Raw genomic sequence first — 24,093 nt, 5'->3', positions numbered from 1 at the left:
GAAGTTAGGGACCTAGGGTTTTTACTTTGTACGTTTAAGTTTTGTTTTTTTTTTTGGGCAACGGCCGGTTCGGTTTAAACCGAATCTGTAACCGAACCGAACCAATCGACCTGCCAATATTAGGGACATTAGGATCCGTATCCACGTATAGATGGAGGCATTCAGTTGATTCTTGTCCATAGAGTTCATTGATTCAATCAATGGGGGAATGGGAAAGTGAATCAAGTCAATCACACATTCAAAACACTATTCCCTGATTCCAAACACCACCATTACATTGATTCAAGTCCCTACCATTCACTACATCATTACATCCATTTCTTCATTCATTCAAAAGGCACCATTCAGTGTTTTTTTGACATTAGGTGAAGTCTAGGTATTTTTTTTTAGAAATTGGCCGAAAGTTCAGGTGCTTTTTTTAAATTTCAATTCCTTGGTTAATTCCTTCCGTTTAGTTTCATCTTTCACAAAATTGGCAGAATGAGATGTCAGGAGCCTATTTGTTAACAAAATGATGAGTTCAGGAGTGTTTTTGTATTTATTCAAAGTCCAGGTATAATGTACATGATGTTAAAATCAATAAAGTTTTTTGTTAGGAGAAAATTCTATTTCTTACTGAAGACATGATGTATATAGGCATGTGAAATTGAGAACCATATCAATATATATCCCATCAACATAATAATCTATTCGTTGCTTGCGCGAAAGATCGATAATTTTAACAAGAAAGCATAAAACACCAAAGAAACGTAGTTATCATGCCCATCATACTACGGCATTCAATTGTTGTAAGAAAGCAATAAACTAGAGGAAAATGAGTATCCTGAAGTAAGTGGGGGGCTGTGACTGGTTTAGCCGCGCTAGTTCTCCTAGAGGTTTGGATTGCACAGTTGGATTCATATGGTGGCCTAGCTGTAGGGTTGTTCCTCCGTTACCAAAACTGAGTGAACGACTCGGATCATATATTTGAGCTCAAGACGAGGCTCATTTAAAAGGTACCACTTTCTGTATAAGTGCAAAAATAGTCACTTGTACGAAATTATTCCCTGCCCCAAAAATATACAGTTACTTTGATTAGGCGGGACCACTAATCAGTGATCGAATGGGACGTCAGGTGCATTTTTGAAATTTTTCCAGGTTAACTCTTTCCGCTTAGTTCCATCCGTCACAAAATTGACGGAGGGCCTATTTGTTAACGGGATGACAAGTTCATGTGTGTTTTCGTAATTATTCAAAGTCCAGGTCTTTTTTGAAAATTACCTAAAAGTTCAGGTGCTTTTTTAAAATTTCCATTTTTTAGGCCTACCAATCTAAAGGCACTATAGGCTGTTGTAGTGTTGTGCCCTCCCGATAGGCTTTTTCCTGAGCTGAAAACATAATCCAAATCGTTCACTTTGTAGACTTTGATGCACACAATAGCCTCATAGAGAATCATTTCAATCTAACATCATTTACCCAAAGATCGAAGCAAATTATCTTGGTGGCGTATTTTCCAATTTTTACTCATCATTCATTTATTCAATAAAAGAGCTAGTGGAGTTTAACTAAGTGAACGGTTCGAATCACGTCTTTGAGCTCAACCTGATGCAGTCTTGATTGCTTGGGTGTACATGGATCAGCATGAAAGACAAAGCGCAAAATAGTAAAAAAATTATGGTGGATTTTTCTTGAAATATCCCCAAAGGGAGAAGTCCTCTAAATCTGATTTAATTTGCTATCATCTTTGACGAGGATTTTTTTTTTTTTTTTTAATGACCCTTGTTTTGGCATATTCTAGAAATGTGTAGTAGGTATCAATAATATTTCTTATTTCTAGTAATGGTTTTTCTTGGTTAGCTAAAGCTACCTTTTGATTATTTGTTTCCAAATATGTTTGGGTCCTACATACTAGCCTATAAATAAGTGCCCTAAGCATTAGGGCAAATTAGTTGATGAATTATATTGAGCTCTTTTAGAGAGAGTATCTCTGTTTTCCTATCTATAGATCTGGTAATCTTAGGATTCAACAAAGTAATAGAAGAATTGTCTTCATTCGTTACAGGAGACTCGCGTCACAAGTCAAGGCTCATTTAAAGGACACGATAGCCTCCACAGGTACTTGAAATAGTGCAAAAAATATTCCCTGGTACTAAAATATATCAATACTCTTAGTCCTTAGAGCATCTCCAACGGTAGAGATGCTATATATTTGGATAGCTATTGCTATAATGTATGATGAATAGTTTCAAATTGTTATGATATAACAATGTAGCTCCAAATGATGCAAATGCTATTTCTTCAGAAATTTTTTCACAAAATGTCAATTTGGATTGCTATTTGTGGGTCTCATGATGAGAAAGATAGAAACAAATGTGCATGATTGTAGCAATAGCTATACCTTGCATCATTAATCCAGGCATAACGTACAAATAGCAAAAGGTAAATATTGCGCACATGTGTTTTACGGTTTTACCTCATTATTGGAGAAGGAGTTTTGGAGCTTCATGCCATAAGAGCATCTCCAAGGGAGATAGCAAAATAAAAACTAAACTACTTGAAGAGCCATATAGGAAAACGAACTCCAAAAGGAGATAGCAAACCTACTACACTATTTTGGTCTAGCTCTTTGAGCCTCCAAGTTTGAAGAGAGAGAGAGACTATTCATCAAATTGACATATCATGAAATACAATAAAGGAGGTTGGTGAATTTCTTGATTTTTTTTGGGCAAAGTGGGCCTTGTGAAGTCAAAAGAGTAATAAGAAATTTAAATATTGAAGAGTCTCTTGGATTAAACTTGTTGCAATTTGCAAATATTTCTTTAACTTGTCACAATTGTCACCACAACTAAATTAGGTATAGAAATTTGTTACGATCCCTTGGAGGTAGGATCATAAATAGGTATTTGAATCCAAATGAGGAAATCAACATTTTTTTTCCTGGTAAAGAATTAGAAAATAAAGTTTGTTAGTTGTTTGTCCGTTGTAATAATGCAATAGTACGTGGTATTTGCCTGTAAAGAACTTTCTCTAGGAATCCATGTGTAATAATGTAGTATGCTTTCTAGGTAGGTGGGTTGTTTGTCATCATGTTTGTAGGATTCGTCCTGTCTAAAGTAATGTAAAGGAGATTCCTCCTGTAAAAAGTTAAGCCCCTTTAGGCCTATGAAAGGGAAAGCCTCTCAATGTCTGGATCAGGATCCAGACTTGTGCAATACTATTCTCTTGTGTATTCTTTGTATTCTCTCCCTTCTTTGTGATTGTACTCTCTTAGTGATTGCATTTGTACGTCATTTGATTGGTAGCGCGCTATTTTCATCCTGTGGACAAGAAAATGGTGGTCACAAGCAATGTGGAAGAAGTTCAGGAACAAACCAAGCCTGAATATGATCGGAAAAGTGAATTAAAGGCTTTTGATGACACAAAAACCGGCGTAAAAGGTCTCGTAGATGCAGGGGTGACGAAAATCCCGCGCATATTCATCCATGACAAAAGCCAGCTTAATGACATATCGACGACAAGCTCTGTTGCCCCCCTGTTTAGTGTTCCAATCATTGATTTCGAAGGCGTAGACAAAGGTTCAGCTCAACGCGCTGGAATCATCAAAAAAGTTAGAGATGCCTGTGAGCAGTTCGGATTTTTTCAGGTAGTGAATCATGGAATTGCCAAGTACGTTATGGATGATATGATCAACGGGGTTCGGAGGTTTCATGAGCAAGATACTGAGGTGAAGAAGGGATTCTATACGCGAGATCTTACGAGGAAGTTTGGATATGTTAGCAACTTTGATCTGTATACAGGGCCGGCTACTAATTGGAGGGACACCATTACTTGTATTATGGCTCCTCAGCCTCCTGATCCTCAAGAGCTGCCTGCAGTATGCAGGTATGATGCACAAGATGTTAGAACTATTATCCAAATTATACTATTTTATCAAAAGAATTATTGGAAGACATACATAGAAACACAACAAGTAAACATGTTGTCAGGACAGAGCGAGACTACTTTTACTCATCTGTGAGGAAATATGATTAATTTCCTTTTCGACAAAATGCTGTTAAATTTATGTGATAGGAATTAAGCAAACCAGCAGCACATATGTCAAAAACGAAAAGAAACACCCAAACAAACCTGGACATCCATTAGAGAAGACAGTTATGATTTGTATCTTTATAGTTTCCCCTCTTGCATGACAAAACATGTTTCTGCTAATGCATTTCGGAGAAGCCCAAGTGTTCATCTCTTTGAAGCACCGAATATAAATGTTTATACATATGATTGAAAGTTTGAAACTTGCAGAGATATACTGATAGAGTATTCGAAGCACGTGATGAGATTAGGACTGGTGCTCTTTGAATTACTCTCAGAAGCCTTGGGCATTAACCCAAATCACCTTAAAGACATGGATTGCGCCGAGGGGCTTTTTGTTCTGGGTCATTACTACCCGGCATGCCCTGAACCAGACCTGACTTTTGGTAGCAGCAACCATGCGGACAACAGCTTCTTTACCATACTTCTACAAGACCAAATGGGTGGCCTCCAAATCCTCCATGAGAATCAATGGGTTGATGTGCCTCCTCAGCGTGGAGCTCTAGTCGTAAACGTTGCTGATCTACTGCAGGCAAGTCCTTACAATTGTGATGATCTATTTGTCTTCTATTTAGGTATCTTTTACTCTACTTTAACATGACATTTGTAAGAACAAGTTGACCATCTAACTCTTAGCCTAGCCACGTGACTCAAAAGTCTTAAGTTTGATTAATAGTAGTTACTACTCAACATTCACATGTAACCGATGTGGGACTAGGGAGGGATTTTCGCACCTCAAGCTCGTCTCACATGGGACATGACCAAGCATGACCATCACCTCAAGCTTGTCCCTTGTCGTGTCAACCCAAGCATGTCTCCTCATGGTTACACGTCCCATGCTTTCGGTTGGTGTATGCTCTGATACCACCTTGTAGCGACCTGCGTTCTAACCTGTTCTAACCATATGGCTCAAAAGTTACACACGTTAACACCCAGAGAGCATGTATGCGTATGGATACAGTCTAAGTTTGAACCTTTTGTTCAATCGACAACAAATCATATAAAGTCCATTTTCAACGTATGTAAAAAATTGAAAGGCCGGTACAAACCAAGGAGATGTCGCTGGTAAAAAAGAAAGGAAACGAGATGTTTGTAGAAGTTTAGGGGCTGTACAAGTGTATATGAACTTCTAGGGTGTACATTTTCAACTTCTTTACGAAAAAGAATAAACTCCCCTAGAAAGTTCTTGCAGTTGAACGTTTTTTATGCATCTATTATAAGTGTATGTATCTTCAGGACTCGGTTTTTTTTTCAACGTAGTTTGTCAATGTCTTATCTTATGCAGCTCATCACAAATGACAAATTCAAAAGCGTCAACCACAGAGTGCTAGCGAAACACGCTGGTCCAAGAATTTCGGTGGCGAGTTTTTTCAGGACCCATTTTCGTGATGGGGTTACAACGAGAGTGTATGGTCCAATCGAAGAACTACTGTCGGAAGAAAATCCCCCGGTGTACAGGGGGACAACCGTTAAGGAATACATCACACAGTACAATAAGAAAGGGCTTGATGGAACCTCTACACTGTCCCATTTCAAGTTGTGCAAGTAGCTCATGATATTCTTGGTTTGGTCATTTAGCCACATGCCTTGTGTCATTAATCCAGAACTCAGGTTGCCTCTGCCTGCGGCTCTCTGGTCTTTTCTTATTCGCCTCTGCCCTGCAACTCTATACTCTTTCCGTACCCTGAACGTTATGTTTTGTTGAGCATGTGATTCTGATGCCACAACCTTGTAAACTTGTTATTGTAATGAACATGTTGAAATTCGACATTGCCGACTCCCAATCTGTGATGTGTCCTAGGTAAAGAATAGTGTTTGTCAAACCTATCTGATTTGTGCCAGTCAGTGGTTTGTGTTGTAAAAGTTTTCTTAATTATTATAAGAGAATGATAAAGTGGGTGAAGTAAAGGCAAGATCGCACATCTCTCTCTCTCTCTCCACTTCTTGCGTGATCGCACACACATAAAAGCACATACCCAACTTCCATGGAGCTGCAGAAACGCACCTTTATTTGGGTTCGCTCTCACTCCTAACTCAACTAGTTTTTGCTACTTCTAATTAAAATTGATTTTCCAACACACCCCCTAATCATAATGCTCTCATCAATCATGTCGAATACTCGGTCCAAACAGAGCTTGAATCTCATCTTCTTGTCACGTCTCACATTGCATCTCGTCTTCTTGTCACCCACAGTCGTGTTCGCCTCCGAACAATTGCAAAACGTGCGTGCAGGGCGCCAAATGTCCTTTCCGCATCCTTCCCACATGCTTCTTGCATCCTTGCAAATAGTCTCTTGTGTACTTGCGGTTGAAAAATTGTCTCGACGATAGTTGCCCACTTCGGATAACTACCATCAACAAAAAACATGTTAATGGTATATTCATATTTCAAAAGAAACATGTTTTGTGAGGTTTTTTTTTTATTTATAGATAGAGATGAATTGAGAATGGTAGATGGTAGAGTTAAACGGTTGATGGAGAAGGGTAGATTAGATATGGTAAGTGAAAATGGTAGATGGAGTTAATCGATGGAAGTTAGTTAGAAAAAGGATAGAGGCCAACTTCGAGTAAAAAGAATACTAAGAAAAGAATTAGTATCGGTAAAAGGAAAAGAAAGAATCTTCAACACTACTATGATGTTCACGAGGCTAAAAAGTATTCTGACATTCTTACTGAATGCTTTCACGAGATTTTTGTAGAAAAAACGAGGCAATTCTACAACATTATAAAAAAGACCTGCAAGAAAATGGTGTGATGTCAGCAAAGGAAGCCCAAAGATTAATGAGGGAAATTATTGAAAAAAACGAGCCTGCAAATGACAATGCACTATTGGTTTTTTATTTTGGTCAAATGACACAATTCGTACCCAGTTTGTGGAAATGGATCGTCAAAATGACTTGCTTCGGACAAGAAACCACCCTTTCAGCAAAGAACGCTTCCAAATGGCCGAATTAACCTCAACTAAAACTCCAACGGCCTACAACCGATTACAAGAGCTAAAAGCCTTCGACGACTCAAAATCCGGCGTCAAAGGCCTGGTCGACGCCGGCATCCAAACCATCCCCAAAATATTCGTCCGACCCACCGACGACCTCGCCGCCGACTACCCAATTTGCCAAACCCACCTCGCAATTCCAATCATTGACCTCGGGACTAAGGGACCCACAACCGTCGACGCAGTCCGGCAGGCGGCGGAGACTCTGGGTTTCTTCCAGGTGGTGAACCACGGGGTACCCGGGAGGGTGTTGGAGGAGATGTTGGCGGCGGCGCGTGGGTTCCACGAGATGGAGAAGGAGGTGAAGCTGGGATTTTACTCGCGTGAGGCGGAGAGGAGGGTGAAGTTTGGGAGTAACTTCGATTTGTATCAGTCACCGTTTGCTAATTGGAGGGACACCTTTCTCTGTGCTATGGATCCTGAGCCTCTTGATCCACTTGAGTTGCCTGAGGTTTGCAGGTATATTCCACTCTTTTTTCCTTGATAACATTTTTAGGACGGGTGGGGATAGTGGAGTGGTGGTTATGGTGGGAGGTTCTAAATTGATTGCTATTTCCCCATAGTAACAACTATTTAATGGTAAGTTAAACATAGTCATAAGTACTTAATTTTTAGAGGGGCATTATGAAAATGACAGGACTTCACAAATGAGACACACCAAACTGGTGGTCTCCCTTTATATATTAGAATAGGTTTAGAGCAAGTCCAACGGGGGATGGATGGTTTTTTTCCATCCCCAAATGCACAAAATCAGCTAGCGCTCCAATAGGGATGGAAAATGGCAAAGATGGATATGGAGATGCCACATCATCAAACCCAGTTGTAATTACCAGATGGCTTGATAGGGTATATGAATATCCATCCCCAATTGGCTTGATAGGGTTTCACAGTCGATCGGTGAGAGAGAGGGAGAGAGAGATCTCGTCGGTGAGAGAGAGAGATTGATGGGTGAGGAACAGGAGGGGAGAGAGACATGGGAGTTAGGGTTTGGTCTTCGGCGTTTCCTCTTCCCGACTCCGGGGAGAGAGAGAGAGAGAGAGAGAGAGAGAGAGAGAGAGAGAGAGAGAGAGTATATTACCATTGAGTTGTAATCTAGTGTGGACAGAGTCGTTGGTGTATTTTATTTTACATCCCTTTGGTTCTATTATAGAACTCACCATTGGAGAGGGATGAGTTCTATTATCCATCCAACTAATTTTTAACAACTTTTTCATACTAAAATAACTATCCATCCCCTCATTTTCCATCCCACCATTGGACTTGCTCGGGTGTGTTTTTCCAAAATTAGGTTGACAGATTGAACAGATTTGGAGTTCTTCCTGAACTGAGATATCGGAAACACCAATGCAAAATATGGGAGATGTACAAGCTGCAATTGGCTTACTTCTAAGCCAAATGGTTTTAATAGTTAATGGGTTAGGTAAACTGATCCAAATGTAGAAATTTTGTCCTGGCGTAGGGAGAAGTATATGAAGACAAGTTCTTATCTTTCTCTTTCAGGAGATACTCATGTCTAGATTGGACACATATCCTGTTCATGAATTAAACTTGTTTAGGTCTGATATCTTTTACATATATCGACATGTAGAGATATAACAATGGAGTATTCAAAGCAAATAAAGAGACTAGGCAGTACTTTATTTGAACTACTATCAGAGGCGCTTAGGCTCAAACCTGACCACCTAATTGGCTTGGATTGTACAAAGGGGCATGCAATCCTGTGTCACTATTACCCTGCTTGCCCAGAGCCGGAACTGACCATGGGCACAACCAAACACTCAGATCCAGATTTTCTCACAATCCTACTTCAAGATGATTTTGGGGGACTCCAAGTTCTCCATCAAAACCGGTGGGTCAATGTTCCTCCTGTTTCTGGAGCTTTAGTTGTGAATATTGGAGATCTCTTACAGGTAACCCCTTTATAGTTGTTCTTTTTTTCATTCTTCACACATCTATGTGTTTCTGTCATCCTTCTGCATATGTTGTTTATCAAATATCTAAAGTGGAAAAGGTTAGTCATTTCCAAGTTCGTAGATTGTATGACAAGTATATGACTTTATGTTATGCCATAATTAATAAGATGGTATTTTAGATGTTTGCTTTTTATGTGTGTGTATGTGTGTGTGTGTTTTGCTTCATGCACTGTTAATCATCCAACAGTGGTCTTTGCATCCTAACTAAATGATGCAGTCCATGATAAATGCAATAGGTAGTTGGGTAGTTTTAGAGGATCCAATGTTTTTGAGCAATTCCATCATTTTAACTCGCTGGGGAGAGTTGATGGAACATGGAAGCAACCAGTAAAATTCTATAGAAGTCGTGGACTAGATGGTTCTAACAAGCCTTAATCTGGCATATGCTGTGCCTACTTGGGATTATTAACTAGACATTGGCTAGAACATTGAAGGCTGTGAGCCTGTGACGTTCATGAGCCTTGTGACTTTTAATTTGGGGTGCTTTGAGCTCATATTCAATGTATTTAACCATCACCAACACATTCATCGTATCTAGCCATGTAGGGAATATGAACATTCTTTGTATTAAACACATTAGGAGCATATAATTGATCTAATCCCAAGAGCTTGAATTATGATTGAATGAATAAGAATTTACAAGAGCTTAAAGCTTTAAAGACTGGAATGCAATTCTATCTTTGGAGGGATGCTAAAGAGGCCTTAGGTGTGATGCCTTTGGTGACCTAGGTGTGAGGCCTAGATCTATCTTCGTAAAACCCTTCTACTTCTATTCTATTTCACTATTCACATCACCTTTTCACAGGCCCAAAACAGCCACTGTTTTTGTGTTTTGATTATACTCGGCCTTATTTCAATCCCGTCCTGCATCACTAACGCCTGGACAGTAGTCTTTCTCTGAACAAAACTTGGAACTATGTCTTCTGCATGATAAATGATTCTGTCTAGGCAATCAAAAGGAATATTCATTTTTCTGTGTCTGAACCTGGGGCCGGGGGGGGGGGGGGGGGGGGGGGGGGGGTGGGGCAAATGGCATGGGGAGTCCTCTTTTTTTTTTTTTCCAACAGCGGGGAGTCCTCGTTTTGAGTGGATCAGGTGAGAAAGTTATATTCTTGTTGGCAACGTATGAAAGAAAGTGGTTAAGTCCTTCCAATTGGATTTTTCCGCTCAAATTAGAAGACTTTACGTATCCAAGGATCTTTCTATCTTTTCTTGGGGGGATGGCTTTCTCAACCAAGCCATTTCCTCGTTGAAATCGGTTCGCCATCCATTTAACAGTAATCAAGAAAGGTTGTTAGAGATCAGTAGAAAGGTTTTTAGAGAGGCAGAAATTACTGTTGCTGGGGTAAAATTGTGACCTGCCCCTTTCCCCTTTGTATAAATTATTGCAGAACAAATGAAATTGAATCACAGATACACATTTCATGTTTGATGCAAAATAATTCTGTATCCTTGAAAGAAGTCGGTGCACAGAAGAAAGTGTGAAGGACCAGTCCTTGTAACATCTTGTTTAACATTGAAGAAAAAACTTTCCGTATTCTTGTCACAGTTTGTTCTCATGATGGTTGCTCATTTTACAAATACCTAGACACATTTTATAAGGAACAAGTTATGGTTGCTGTTTTTAATTGCACCTAGCAGTATTGATGGGTTATTGTTCATGTACTTTCACAGCTTGTATCTAATGACAAATTCGTAAGTGTTGAGCACAGAGTCTTGGCAAACCATGTGGGCCCAAGAGTGTCCGTGGCATGCTTTTTCAACACACATGGTTATCCGTCGACAAAGATGTATGGCCCTATCAAGGAACTGTTGTCAGAAGACAATCCGCCTGTTTATAGAGAAACGACGGTGAAAGACTTCGTTGCATACTACGATTCAAAAGGGCTTGACGGAAAATCTGCTCTCACTTATTTCAAGTTGTGAAGATCCCAAAGCAGTTAACTATGGCTGCAACAATACTTTAGGGCTGCCTTAATTCCAAGTTATGCTTTCATGTTTAAAAACAGTATCGGGTACCAATAGAAGATGTTTACTTTGTCATCTCCTCGGAAATCTACTTGCCATGTATTGAGCAACATTTGAGTGTGTCGTTCAGATTTGAGATTGTGGAGCACAATTCTGCTCCTTATTCACAAAATGTAATATTAATAGTGGGGTAGTACATGAGGATGTCAACATTGTGCTCGTAAGATATGTGCGCGCTTTAGTTTTCATTGTTGATAGATCTAAATGATGTTCTGTGTTCTGGTGCATTTGAATGTTTTGTGACTTTTTCTTCCTCATTTTGTTTGGATGGGGTGTGACTCTATCAGTTGAAGGATGCGAACGGTGAGGAGAGCCGTTGATATCGAGCCCCCAGAAAAGGTGGCAGCCCACGTGGGCCCGTGGCCCATAGGACAGGCAAGAAAGCAGAGCTGTGGCCCTACGTTCCTTACGGTGTGGTCGCACACCACCCCACGAACAAGGTCCGTATGATAGGAAGGCCCCCGCTGGGTATGCGTGGTATTCTGAGGACCCACAGTTGAATCAGTTGGCATGTGCGAGTTCCATTGAAGTGCGGTACACCACTGCATTCAGCGATGGCACTTGCGAGTTCTCCATTGAGGTGCTGAACACCACCGCTTTTAGCGATGAAAACACCGCTGCTTCTCATGTGATCATGTTCACTAAACATACGCACAAAAATCCTCGAAATGTGCTACTGCTGTTTTGCCTGTTTAATTTTTTTGTGAATTATGTCATCAACTGTTAAATTTTTTATTGTTTCAGAAGCTAGTGTGTAATTTTTGGCCTTCTTACTGTGCTTTTACAAGATCAAATTGGTGGTCTACAAGTTCTTCACAAAAATGAAAGGATCGACGTCCCCCCCTTGGCTGGAGCACTGATAGTAAACATTGCTGATCATCTACAGGCAAATCTCTATCACTTTGTTATCTTTCATTGGCTCCCTCACCGTGACACCGATTTTGTTTTGATCTGTTTGGATACATTTACTTACCCCGGAAAAAAAAGAGGAAGAAACAGTTGATGTTTGTAGAAACTATGTTTTCAACAATATCTCAAATTCCATCTACTTGGTTCTCATAACCCGGTACCAATAGTCTGACTGATTAACACCCTACATTTTATCTGACTTGATGCCTAGGATTGCGGTTTTTTGTTAAGCCCTTGATCGTATTCTAGGGGTTTGTATGCAAAATATTTATGGATATTGTTGACTCTTATGTTCTCTTTTCAAATGTGCCCCTACCAATATATCTTCGCGACTTTAAAGTGGAACAACTTATGTTCTTGTTTTTTTTTTTCCCTGAACTTGTTTCTGTTTTCTCGATTTCTTGATTTGTCATCACAACTCCCAAGGACATCTTTGGCATGAGGGTTACGAGCCAACCAAAGAACACTTGGAAATAAGTTGAACGCATTAGTTGTCTAGTCTCAAACTAGAATGTCAGATGCAAAGATAAGAAAATACTCATTTTTAACACGATATCACAAAAATTTTAGATGCAAATCCTTCAAGTTAAAATTGTTGGCATCAACTTGTCCATGGCGAATTTTGTGAAATTTGTTGTACACCCACCACAAGTAGTAACTGATGATCTGATTCTTATACATTTGCAGCTTATCGCCAATGACAAGTTCAAGAGTGTCTTTCATCGGGTACTAGCGAACAAAGTAGGACCTAGAGTTTGTTTGGGTTGCTTTTTTCAGAACACATGTCCAGAAAGGAATTGAATCAAGGTTGTATGGGCCGATGAAAGACTTGGTATCGGAGGAAAATCTCCCAATCTACAAGGAGACTACTTTGGAGGAGTATGTCACGCTCCGCTATCAGAAAGGGAATGATGGAATCCACACACTCACGCACTTCGAGTTGTAATTCAAGGATTCGGACACAGAAACCGACCACGCAACGAGCCATAGAAAAGTGAATGGATGGACTTCTGTTTCAAAAGCGATTCCTGTCAATGCATCTTTTGAAATTCTGCGCATTCATTTAAATTTATTTATTTATTGGGGAAATTATACTTTGCCCCCTTAAACTATCACCCGGCCACATTTTGCCCCCTCCAACTACTCAATCGAACACTTAACCCCCTTTAACTATGATTTCGCTGCCACCCCTTTAACTTTGTTAACGTTTTGAGCTAAGTTATGTAAATACCCTTACACAATACAGGTAGATATACATACACAATACTCCTACAGATTTCCCCAACCCTAAAAGCTACAATTTCAGTCCATACCAATTTTTTTATTTATAAAATTTAGTTTTTGTTAAAAAATTAAAGTGTTCCGAATTTCAATCCGTTTGAACCGGTGGAAAGATTTTCGTTTTCTGATCATTTTATCCTAAATGGTCATAATTAGTTTTGACTCTAGGGCTCTCGTTGATTAACCCTAAGAGATATTTGATTCTACGACTTTCTTAGGGTTAATTAACGAGAGCCTTAGAGTCAAAATTTAATTATGACCATTTAGAATAAAAATGATCAAAAAACTAAAATCTTTTCACCGGTTCAAACGGATTGAAATTTGGAACACTTAATTTTTTAACCATATATTTTAATATATAAACTGTCTAAAAAGGAAAAAAAATTAAGTGTTCCAAATTTCAATCTGTTTGAACCGGTAGAAAGATTTTAGTTTTCTGATCATTTTATCCTAAATGATCATAGTTAAATTTTGACTCTAGGGCTCTCGTTGATTAGCCCTAAGAGATATTTGATTCTACGACTTTCTTAGGGTTAATTAACGAGAGCCCTAGAATCAAAATTTAATTATGACTATTTAGGATAAAATGATCGAAAAACTAAAATATTTCCACATGTTCAAACGGATTGAAATTTGGAACACTTAATTATTAACCATATTTTTTAATATATAAACTGTCTAAAGAGGTTAAAAAATTAAGTGTTCCAAATTTCAATCCGTTTGAATCGGTGGAAAGATTTTAGTTTTCTGATCATTTTATCCTAAATGGTCATAATTAAATTTTGACTATAGGGCTCTCATTGATTAATCCTAAGAAAGTCGTAGAATCAAATATCTCTTAGGGCTAATCAACGAGAGCCCTATAGTCAAAATTTAATTCTGACCATTTAGGATAAAATGATCAGAAAACTAAAAATTTTCCACCTATTCAAACGGATTGAAATTTGGAGCACTTAATTTTTTAACCAAAAATCGAATTTTATAAAAAAAAAAATTTGGTATGGATTGGAATTGTATTCCGCTAAGGGAAGAAGAAAATGAACTGGTCAATGGAGAGAGAGAGAGAGAGAGAGAGAGAGAGAGAGAGAGAGAGATGGGTTTGTGTAAAGTCTAGAAAATTTCATCTTTGAGATGGTTGTGTATGCTAGAAAGAGAAGGAGAGGGTAATTTTGTCATTGGGTTTCAAAAATAATGGCCTGGAAAATTTTTCCATCCAAAACCCTAACAGACAACAAACGGAAGGGTTAGGGTGGCAGCGAAATAATAGTTAAAGGGGGTTAAGTGTTCGATTGAGTAGTTGGAGGGGGCAAAGTGTGGCCGGGTGATAGTATAAGGGGGCAAAGTATAATTTCCCCTTATTTATTTTTGGTTGTTGATTGTGGAATCGGTTATCATGTTCGGGGAATTACTAAAATTTCCCACTGCTTGTTTTGGGTAACCATTGATCAGTTTGTTTATCTCTTTGCTTGAGACTTTGATTGTGGGACGAATGTGGCAAAACAACTCTTCACTTTAAAGCCTGTGATCATTTAGCAATGAGTTCTCTCTACTTCTGCAGCTGTGTATATTGTTGTCAAAGCTATAAATTTATGTTTTCGTCCTGCTTTTCTTTCTGTTCTTACACAAAAACTAGCGTCAACATCACACGCGTAGCACATGGTCTCTTGCTCATTGCTCTGTGATGGGTACGCATAAAAATTTCAAAAGCGAGTCTTATTCACTTAGCTTACACTAAAGTGCCAAAGTGGCATCAAGAAGGGCTAAGCAGATCCTTCATAGGTCGAATAAACATCTCTAAAATGTTTGGCCAAGTTCGTTGTGGCCTATCAGTCATTAAGTAGGCATTTATCAAAGTTTTACCAGGCTTTTTTCGCAGAGGTAGAGACCTTTTTATTTTATTGGGCAGGCCAAATTACCATCATAAGAGTTCCAAGCAGAGCTTCGGGCCTTTCAATATATTTTTAGTCCTTGTTAGACTTTTCCATGATTCTATGGTTTCTCTACAACCAGGCTTTGACATAAGCATTATATTGGTGTAGACAGGTCTTTCTGCAGGTGAGGAGGTTCTTTTGTGCTCTTTAAATAGGCCTGAACCAATATTATATGCACTCCAAGCAAAAGTTCAGGCCTTCAAGTGTATTTCTAGGCCTTTTTTAAGGTGTTTTTTATTTTATTTTTTTATGGTTTTGTAGTTTGTCTACAACCAAGCCTGCAAATTTAAAAGGCCTTTTGTTGGTGTAAGCAGGCCCTTTTCGTAGGAATGAAGGTCATTTGAGCTCTTTGACTAGGCCTAAACCACCTTTATAGACATTTCAAGAAGAAGTTCAGGCCTTCTAACGTATTTCTAGGCCTTTCACGGTTCAGGCCTAAAGACAGATAGGTCTTAATGGAGCATGAAAAATGCTTATGCCTACTAAGTTAAAGTCCAAAGGCAAGGAAAACCAAAGAAGATATGTTAATTAAAAAGGATTTGAGGCCTGTTTGGGTGACAAAAATGATTTGTTTTTTCATACGCGTCTTGATCTTTAAAGTAAAAAATCAAGGCAACACCCATTTTTTACACCAAACCTTGGGCAAGTGCTGGAGGAGCATTTAATTAGATATTAATTAAATTAGGCCAATATTTCATTTTAAACATCCTTAAAAAGGAAACCATTTTCATTTTTAATCCTTGTTCAGTAAAGACTACTATGCGGCTTATTAGGATAATGCTATGGTGTCTACCTTCTTTTAGGGGAATACGGGTATAATATACTGTAATATATTATGCCATTGTGTGGTTTATGTTATGTCATTTTACCACTTAGCAACCATTTGGCATTACATAAACCACACGGAGGACATAACATGACATAACATAAACCCAAAAATGACATAACATTTTTAATTTTTTTTAATTCATTTTTTTTGGTGTCCCCCGTTATGCTTTATATATATTTATATATATAAAATTAACCACAAAATGGCATAACATTGGACCAACACAAAGGCATATATAATGGGGGACACCATAAGAGTAGACACCGTAGCATTTTCTGACTTATTAATATACTACTCCCTCTGTCCCTTATTTATAGGCCGGTATTCCATTTTGGGCTGTCCCTTAATAAGTATCCATCTTGTAAAGTTAGTGGGTAAAAGTTGGTGAATTGTCTATTTTGTCCCTAAAAGTAGATTCCATTTTAAAAAGTAAGTGAGTAAAAGTGATTAGATGATGGGTAAGTAGGGAAAGTGGAGGAAAAAGTTAATGTGAAAGTTATAATGATGATGTCTTTTTAATAAATTGGAATTATGAAGCAGGACACTTAAAAAGAGACGGATGGAATACTACTAGTGTTTTAGCAGGCTCAAACATCATGGAAATAAGTTCCCCAGTAAACCCATTAACACGAGTTTTTCGCCTCTTATGCCATGTAACGATCTGTCTCAGCTGACCTACTAACCCTTAACCTAATCACGTCACTCAAAACATTAAGCTTTAATTATACAATAGCTTGTCATGATTCGTTATATATCAAATCAATTTTCCTTACATAGCCGATGTGGAATCTTGACACGTAAACTTGCAACTCAATCTTCAACTACTTGCCCAAAAAAAACTCAATCTTCAATTAATTAATATGTTGGTCTCGTTTTTGGATGCGGGATAAAAATTGGGAGTATTAGTTATGAAGAGAAAAATACGATAGAATGAGATATTATATAAGAATGGTGGATCCACATTGATTGTGACGAGAGATTAAATAGTACTTGATTTAGATGGAGAATAAAATCAGGAATAAAGTTGTTTTGTAGTTGAAATGGAGAAAAGATGGGATATTATCCGATGGTATTATGTAATAACACCTCATAACCTCTCCATAAATAATCCCCCCACCGGGCCATTAGGAGGTACAAGAGAATCCGAAGCTTAGCTATAATACCTCCGATGAAATATGTTCCTAAACCATGACTTAACTATGGGCTCACGATCTGAAGAAGAGGTATTATCCAATTTTCTGAACATTTAGTATTTCTCATTACGCCTTTGGTAGCCCCATCCAAACAGGCAACAACTCGTACCGTTGCCACCCATGTACAATTAATGCCAACTTGTACCCCTACCGTTGCCACTTGCCACCCATGTACAATTATTGTCAATCTTCAATGAAATATTAGTGTCGGTGTACATTTAAAAATAAATAAAAAAGAAGAAGAAAAGGAAAGTAAGTATTAGTACTGTTGGTGACTTGGTGTGAAAGACAAGGGGATATTCGAGAGTCTACTTTTTGACTTTTTGAATTATTGTCAGAATATATTTTGAATCTAGTAGAATGTTTGGATGATATGTGCAGAATATATTTTACAACAAGAATAGTGTTTGGAAGATATGTGATGAAAATAAATTATGGTTTGATTTTTACCACGTTGCCCTTGGTTATTTATTATGGTATATAATATGTATAAATAATATTTTAAAGTTATATTGTGAAATTATTTTCTTCTTCGTTAATTGAAAGTCTTGCACTAATTTTTAATTTTGTTGGTAATTAGGAAGAAATATAGTAACGATATATATGGAATAACAATTATGTTTTTTGGGTTTGAAGTCTTTTTTGTTATTACTTTATTTTTTGATAATTGAAAGCCTCCAACAATGTACTCCCTCCGTCCCAATTTAAATACTCCCTTTAAAAATATGTGTAATTTTGAACCCCCAAAAAAATATTTCTACATATTATTTTTTTATTTTCTTAAACAATTTAAAGTATTCAAATGAGTACTTTAATTTGGTGTAAGAAAATAAAAATAAATAAAATGTAGAAATATGTTATTTTTTTGTTCAAAATTGCTCAAATTTTCATAAGGAGCATTTAAATTGGGATGGAGGGAGTATTTATTTATTTTTTATCAAAATAAAAATTAAGATAAATCCAATAACTTGAAATTAAACTATTCACCTTACATACAAGAGAACACATTATTTCTATGCATACAACTTTTAATGAAATGCCTATGAGGAGTTCCAAAAGAAGTTTAAGACAGAAGTAGGTAGGATTGTAATTTTTTGAAAAGAGTAGGGGCACATATGTCTTTTTTCCATGTACCAAATCGAGAATGCAAAAAGGAGAAGTTGAAAAACTCCTCTTGGTCTCTTTTTCCATTTCAGCCTCAATCCTCAAAATCTGAGAACTCATTTGTTGGGAATGAATTCTGGTGGAAGGTTGCCAAACACGGAAAAGGTAAAAAGCAGAATTGGAAAATGCAAAAAATAGGTAGCCAAACACCCCCTAATAATTCTTCCATAACCAAAAATTGGTTACTGGAACCATTCATTCACCAAATTGTGTACATTTGATTGGGATACCCCAAATAACACATCTCACAGCTACCGCCTCTATTTTGAAACAAGGATAAAAGTTATTCGTTCGGGGTATCCCAATTCGTTATACATAATTTGGTGTAAAAATACACTTGCAGGAGAGTGGCGTTAACAAAAAATGGAGTGACAAAATCAACAGCCTTGATTTTTAAAGGTGTTCGATCAGAGCCCGAACACAATCAAAATTCGTATCGCGATGGCGCAGATAAATACGACGAAGTCGGCGTCGCTCAGCGTTGCTTTCAAATTGGATTTGCAAGTGGTGGGAGTCCTAGTGCTGCAAATGAACCGAGCTGCTCGCGAGAGACTTGCAGCTCGGCTCGTTCAAACTCAGCTCGGAAGTTAAACGAACGAGCTCGAGCCAATTTTTTCAGCTCATTTTGTAAACGAGCCGAGCTCAAGCCAAGATAAGCTCGTTCGAGTCGGCTTGCGAGCCGGGGTATATATACTTAATTTTAGGATTTTTATTGTTATTTCATAATTTGTTCTTTCTGTTTTTACTTTCTAGTCAACCAAGAGAGGCTAGAACACACGCACGCCAGTACACCCTTGCTCCATAGGAAAATGAAAGATAATATACCTTCACAATCAAAAATATTTTTGGTTGTTTTAGGCCTATGAGAAGATATATATACATTTTTTGTTGGTTCGTTGAGGCTCGTGAACAAACTCGAGCTCGAGTCAAGCCAAGGCCCGCTCGGCTCGAGCTCGACTCGTTAAGTTTTCACTGAGCTCGAGCTCGAACTCGTGTTCGTTAAAAACTTAATAAATAAGCTTGAACACCGTAAAACTCGGCTCGGCTCGGCTCAGCTCGTTTGCAGCCCTTGGTGGGACAGAATCGAGTGTCAACAAAGATAATCTGCCCACATGCAATTCACGTGGAAGACAAATGTGGTGAAGTCATTGCATTACTAATTTTGGTAACATATTTTGATACGTACTCCAGTCCGGATCTGGTCAAGATGTTCCGAACGGAGCTTAGGTCCGGACTTCTTCCACAGCCGTCGGATTGTATTTTCAATGGTCCGGATGCATGAATAGTTTGTTCGCACGAATAAACTAACCGTGCATCCGGACCATTGAAAACACAATCCAATGGCTGAGATCGTGGTCCGGACCTAAGCTCCGGTCAAGACGTCCTGACCAGATCCGGACTGTTTGATACTCTGTATAAAAATATCACCAAATTCCACCAGCTAGTTCATTTCTAGCAATGTAGTAGACCGGGACGGAATCAGTATTTTACCCTATCAGTGGCGAAATGTAAACTAAAAAAATAAACAAAAATGCATAACAATATTAATTGTCATCAGCTCCATAAAAAATTAAAATAACATAACAAAAATTATAGTAAATGATGTTTTTCACATGGAGTATGAAAAAAGACTAACTTTAATTTTGGGCATCCATAATGTCACCCCCCAAATTTATAAGAGCATCTACAGTGGAATAACCAAAACCATAAAGTTGTAGAGTTAGCAATGTTTTTTTTAAAAAGTGTTCATAGTGGCATAATCAAATTTGATAAGCTCTTAACAACTCATCAAATTTGTCCCTTGGATAATTAAAACTACCAATCTTTTGTCAATGACCACACACACACACACACACACACACACACTCTCTCTCTCTCTCTCTCTCTCTCTCTCTCTCTCTCTCTCTCTCTCTCTCATATTTTTAAAATAAACACACACACACACACTCTCTCTCTCTCATATTTTTAAAATAAACACTCTCTGTCTCTCTCTCTCTCTCTCTCTCTCTCTCTCTCTCATATTTTTAAAATAAGTTTTTATTTTTCTTGCAAAAATAGTAAAACTATTTTTTATTAAAAATAAATTTTTTAAAAACTGTCTTCTACTTTTTTTTTCAAAAACTGTTATTTAAAAAAATGTATTTTTTTTAAAGTTTTTCCGAAAAGGTTTTTTCAAAATAAAACTTTCAAAAAATTATTTTCTATTTCTAATGACCTATTTTTATTAGTTTGAAAACTATTTAAAAAAAATTGTTTTATATGGTGACAATTTTTAGATTTTATAGGTTGAAAATGTGATGTGGCAAGTTTTGATTATTCAATCTTGATTATGTCATTGTGGACATCTACATTGCTAATCTTAACAACCTCTTAAATGAATAACCAAAAGATGATGTGACAACTTTTGATTATTCACTTTTGATTATTCCACTGTGAATGCTCTAATGTCATTCCCCAGATCCCTATATGTATTTTCCTAATTGATAACCGCATTCTCTTTTTGGGAGTGACATTATAGATTTGGGGAGTGAAATTATAATTAAATTCTCTTAAATTTCTAGGTTAAGTTGTTAAAGGGTCAGAGTGTGGAGTTTTTTTTTGTAATTACACATCATCATTTATATTATTTCATTTTGGCCCATTGAATTTAGTTTTGAAATAGTTTTTTGGGTCTCCTTTCTTAAAAAAGAAAATAGAAGATTTATGATTATTTTATAATAAAAAAATAAGGAAAAAAAACCTAGCAGTAGCGAGACTATATAAGTTGGGGATAGAATTATTTTTTTACATATAATAATTACATTTTCTAAGCCGCCGCCGCCACTAAACCCCATTGATTCCATCCTTGGACTGGTAGGCATTGCTGGTGAAGAGTCTTATAAGAGACACCTATATGGTGCATACGGGATTCTCAAAATTTTCTGCATCCAATCATATCACATAAACAAGTTTTGTTCTGATACACCGGAGATAAAAGATCGAAAATGGCGGCAACAAGCACCGGTGAAGTCGAGGGAGCAATCAAACCCGTATACGCTTGGAGAAGTGACTTGAAAGCCTTCGATGATTCGAAAGCAGGCGTGAAGGGACTCGTTGATGCTGGGGTGGTGAGGATTCCTGAGATGTTTGTCAGTAATCCAAATAAGGATCATGCAAGGGCCCGTTCAGACGGATCCAAGCTTATTAACATTCCAATCATAGACTTTGAAGGAATTGACGGAGACCCACATCTGCGTAAAGAGGCCGTTGAGAAAGTTCGCGTTGCTAGTGAAGGATTCGGGTTTTTTCAAGTGGTCAACCATGGAGTTCCAGTTTGTGTAATGGAGGGTGCGCTAGATGGGATAAAGAGGTTTCATGAGCAAGACACTGAGGTGAAGAAACAATTCTATTCACGCGATAACACGAAAAGCTTTGTGTACAATAGCAATTTCGATCTCTTCCAAGTGCCCACAGTTAACTGGAGGGATACCGTTCGCTGCGTTATGGCTCCTAATCCTCCTGACCCTGAAGAATTGCCCGTCATTTGCAGGTGTGCTTTTTTACAACTTTTCAATTTTTTTCGTTTCCCATTCAGTTTGATGCATGTGGACATACATACCTAGGTGCATCAAACAGTTCCGAACACAATTGTGTCTAGACTTCAGAGTTTTCCAAAAAACACAGTAAACAAAAAAACATAAACAAATACAGACAATGTTCTCCAAGATCCCTTTCCAAATGGTTATAATCTCTTCTGCTTGCCTCATGGATTTGCAACTTCTTTTTCTTCATGCTCATCGTCATGTTTTACCAAATAGACATCCCAATTTGTCTCCATAACTTGTCGAATTTCGCAGGGACTCACTGATCAATTACACTGATCATTTGCGGACATTGGGGCTCACTCTATTCGAACTACTCTCGGAGGCTTTGGTACTACAACCAAATCACCTGAAAGAGATGCATTGTGCTGAGGGGGCTTTTGCTCAACGGGCAATACTACCCGCCTTGCCCTGAACCTGAGTTGACTTGCGGCCTCACCAGCCATACAGATACCGGCTTCCTTACCGTGCTTTTACAAGATCAAATTGGCGGTCTACAAGTTCTTCACCAGATTGAATGGATCGACGTCCCACCGTTGGCTGGAGCGTTGATAGTAAACATTGCTGATCATCTACAGGTAAGTCTCCATCACTTTGTCAACTTTCGTTGGATCCCTCAGCGGATCGAACACCAAAGTTTCTTGATTTGTCATCACAACTCGCAAGGACACCTTTGGCATGAGGGTTATGAGCCGACCAGAGAACACTCATAAATAAGTTGTACGCATTAGTTGTCTACTCTCAGACTAGACGGGTAGATGCATGCGAAGAACGGAACTCATTCTTTCAAGGGCAAAGTCTACTTTGACCCCATGTGGTTATCGCCATGTGCAGATACCTCCCTCATGGTTCAAAACTGATCACATAACCTACCTGTGATTTTGAAAATGTGCAGATGGACCCCATGTCATCATGTTTTTCATCCATATTAACGGACACAACATTAAAAGACCGATATACCCTCATCATGTCCCTTGATTCTTCTTCTTTTTTAAATCTAACCACATCATCCCTATACCAAAAATTGAATCCAAACCGTTGATATTGTAAATTTTGATGAGTACTACATTTATGCCAAAATTCAAGTCAATCAAAAAATAAAAAGCTCATGGTCGAATCGATTTTGTTATGAAATTAAAATTTCAAATTTGAATTTACTAAAAATTAGATCACTGGGTTATTGATGCCTAATCGAGATGATTTTTTTACAGAGATACTCTATTCTTTATTTAATACATTATGAACGACTCAGATTACATTCTAGAGGAGTGTAAGATACACTTCCGTTAATATTGATAAAAAAACATAACGAAAAGGGGTCTATTCTCATATTTTCAAAACCACAAGTAGGTTTATGTGGTCAGTTTTGAACCAAGAAAGGGGTATCCGCACATGGCGATAACTACCGGGGGTGAAAGTGGATTTTGCCCTTCTTTCAAGTTTCAACCATATGACAAGGTTGTTGATGCAAATCGTTTTAACGTAAAATTATCGGGATCAAGTCGTCCATGGTGAATGTTGTGAAATTTGCTATACCCATACCTAGTGACTGATGATCCGTTTGTTATCCTTTTGCAGCTCATCACTAATGACAAGTTCCAGAGTGTCTATCATCGGGTCCTAGCAAAAAAAGTAGGACCTCGAGTTTCTTTGGGTTGTTTCTTCAGAACACATTTCCAGAAAGGAATTGAACCAAGATTATACGGGCCGATTAAAGAGTTGGTGTCGGAAGAAAATCCCCCAATCTACAGGGAGACTACTGTGAAAGAGTACATCACGCACCGATTTGAGAAAGGGAATGATGGAGAACACACTCTCGATCATTTCAAGTTGAAAATTTAGGATTCGGACTTTTGTTTCAAAAGCGATTCCTACCGATGCATCTTTTGAAATTCTATCCATTCATTTTTTTTTTTTGGTTGCTGTCGATTGTGTGATCGGTTTTCATGTTCGGAGAAGTACTGTATTTCCAACTGCATGTTTTGGGTTACAATAACTTGTTCAGTTTGTTTATCATTTATGATTGAGTTCTCTCTACTTCTGCAGCCTTGTATAACAATTGTCGAAGCTATAAATCTATGATTTCATCATGTTTCTTTCTGTTCTTATAAATCTATGAGTTCTCTTGGTCATTGTTCATTGATA

General features: G+C 37.9%; 2 protein-coding genes, 1 long non-coding RNA gene and 1 pseudogene across 5 annotated transcripts; 3 read left to right on the top strand and 1 right to left on the bottom strand.

Annotated features, from left to right (window-relative positions):
• The first annotated feature begins 1,922 nt into the window (after positions 1–1,922).
• On the top strand, positions 1,923–5,968 carry LOC131324124 (1-aminocyclopropane-1-carboxylate oxidase homolog 1-like). 2 transcript variants are annotated; one of them, XM_058355954.1, is made up of 4 exons: positions 1,923–2,094; positions 3,308–3,861; positions 4,276–4,597; positions 5,351–5,968. In XM_058355954.1, exons 2-4 carry the CDS (start codon positions 3,311–3,313, stop codon positions 5,612–5,614), a joined length of 1,137 nt encoding a protein of 378 aa, XP_058211937.1. In that variant the 5' UTR covers positions 1,923–2,094; positions 3,308–3,310; the 3' UTR covers positions 5,615–5,968. The 2 variants fall into 2 exon arrangements, with proteins under 2 accessions (XP_058211937.1, XP_058211935.1); XM_058355952.1 differs by having other exon boundaries at positions 1,924–2,094; positions 3,282–3,861.
• A 12-nt stretch (positions 5,969–5,980) lies between these two features.
• Positions 5,981–11,294, top strand: LOC131324122 (1-aminocyclopropane-1-carboxylate oxidase homolog 3-like). Of its 2 annotated transcripts, none has more exons than XM_058355949.1 (3): positions 5,981–7,518; positions 8,648–8,969; positions 10,745–11,294. In XM_058355949.1, the coding sequence occupies exons 1-3, from the start codon at positions 6,944–6,946 to the stop codon at positions 10,871–10,873; spliced, it is 1,026 nt and encodes a 341-aa protein (XP_058211932.1). In that variant the 5' UTR covers positions 5,981–6,943; the 3' UTR covers positions 10,874–11,294. The 2 variants fall into 2 exon arrangements, with proteins under 2 accessions (XP_058211932.1, XP_058211931.1); XM_058355948.1 differs by having other exon boundaries at positions 10,707–11,294.
• LOC131324125 (uncharacterized) lies at positions 10,923–13,042 on the bottom strand. The gene is made up of 2 exons (XR_009199235.1): positions 11,846–13,042; positions 10,923–10,976 (listed from the first exon to the last, which is right to left on the bottom strand). It is a non-coding gene; the product is annotated as an uncharacterized LOC131324125 (long non-coding RNA).
• Positions 13,043–21,264: 8,222 nt separating this feature from the next.
• On the top strand, positions 21,265–24,038 carry LOC131324121 (deacetoxyvindoline 4-hydroxylase-like; annotated as a pseudogene).
• Positions 24,039–24,093: the final 55 nt, after the last annotated feature.

This window comes from Rhododendron vialii, chromosome 4a (genome assembly GCF_030253575.1).
Source record: "Rhododendron vialii isolate Sample 1 chromosome 4a, ASM3025357v1".
In the NCBI taxonomy this organism is placed as follows: domain Eukaryota; kingdom Viridiplantae; phylum Streptophyta; class Magnoliopsida; order Ericales; family Ericaceae; genus Rhododendron; species Rhododendron vialii.
The sequence above is the reverse complement of the archived record's forward strand: the minus strand, read 5'-3'. Positions and strand labels throughout refer to the sequence as shown.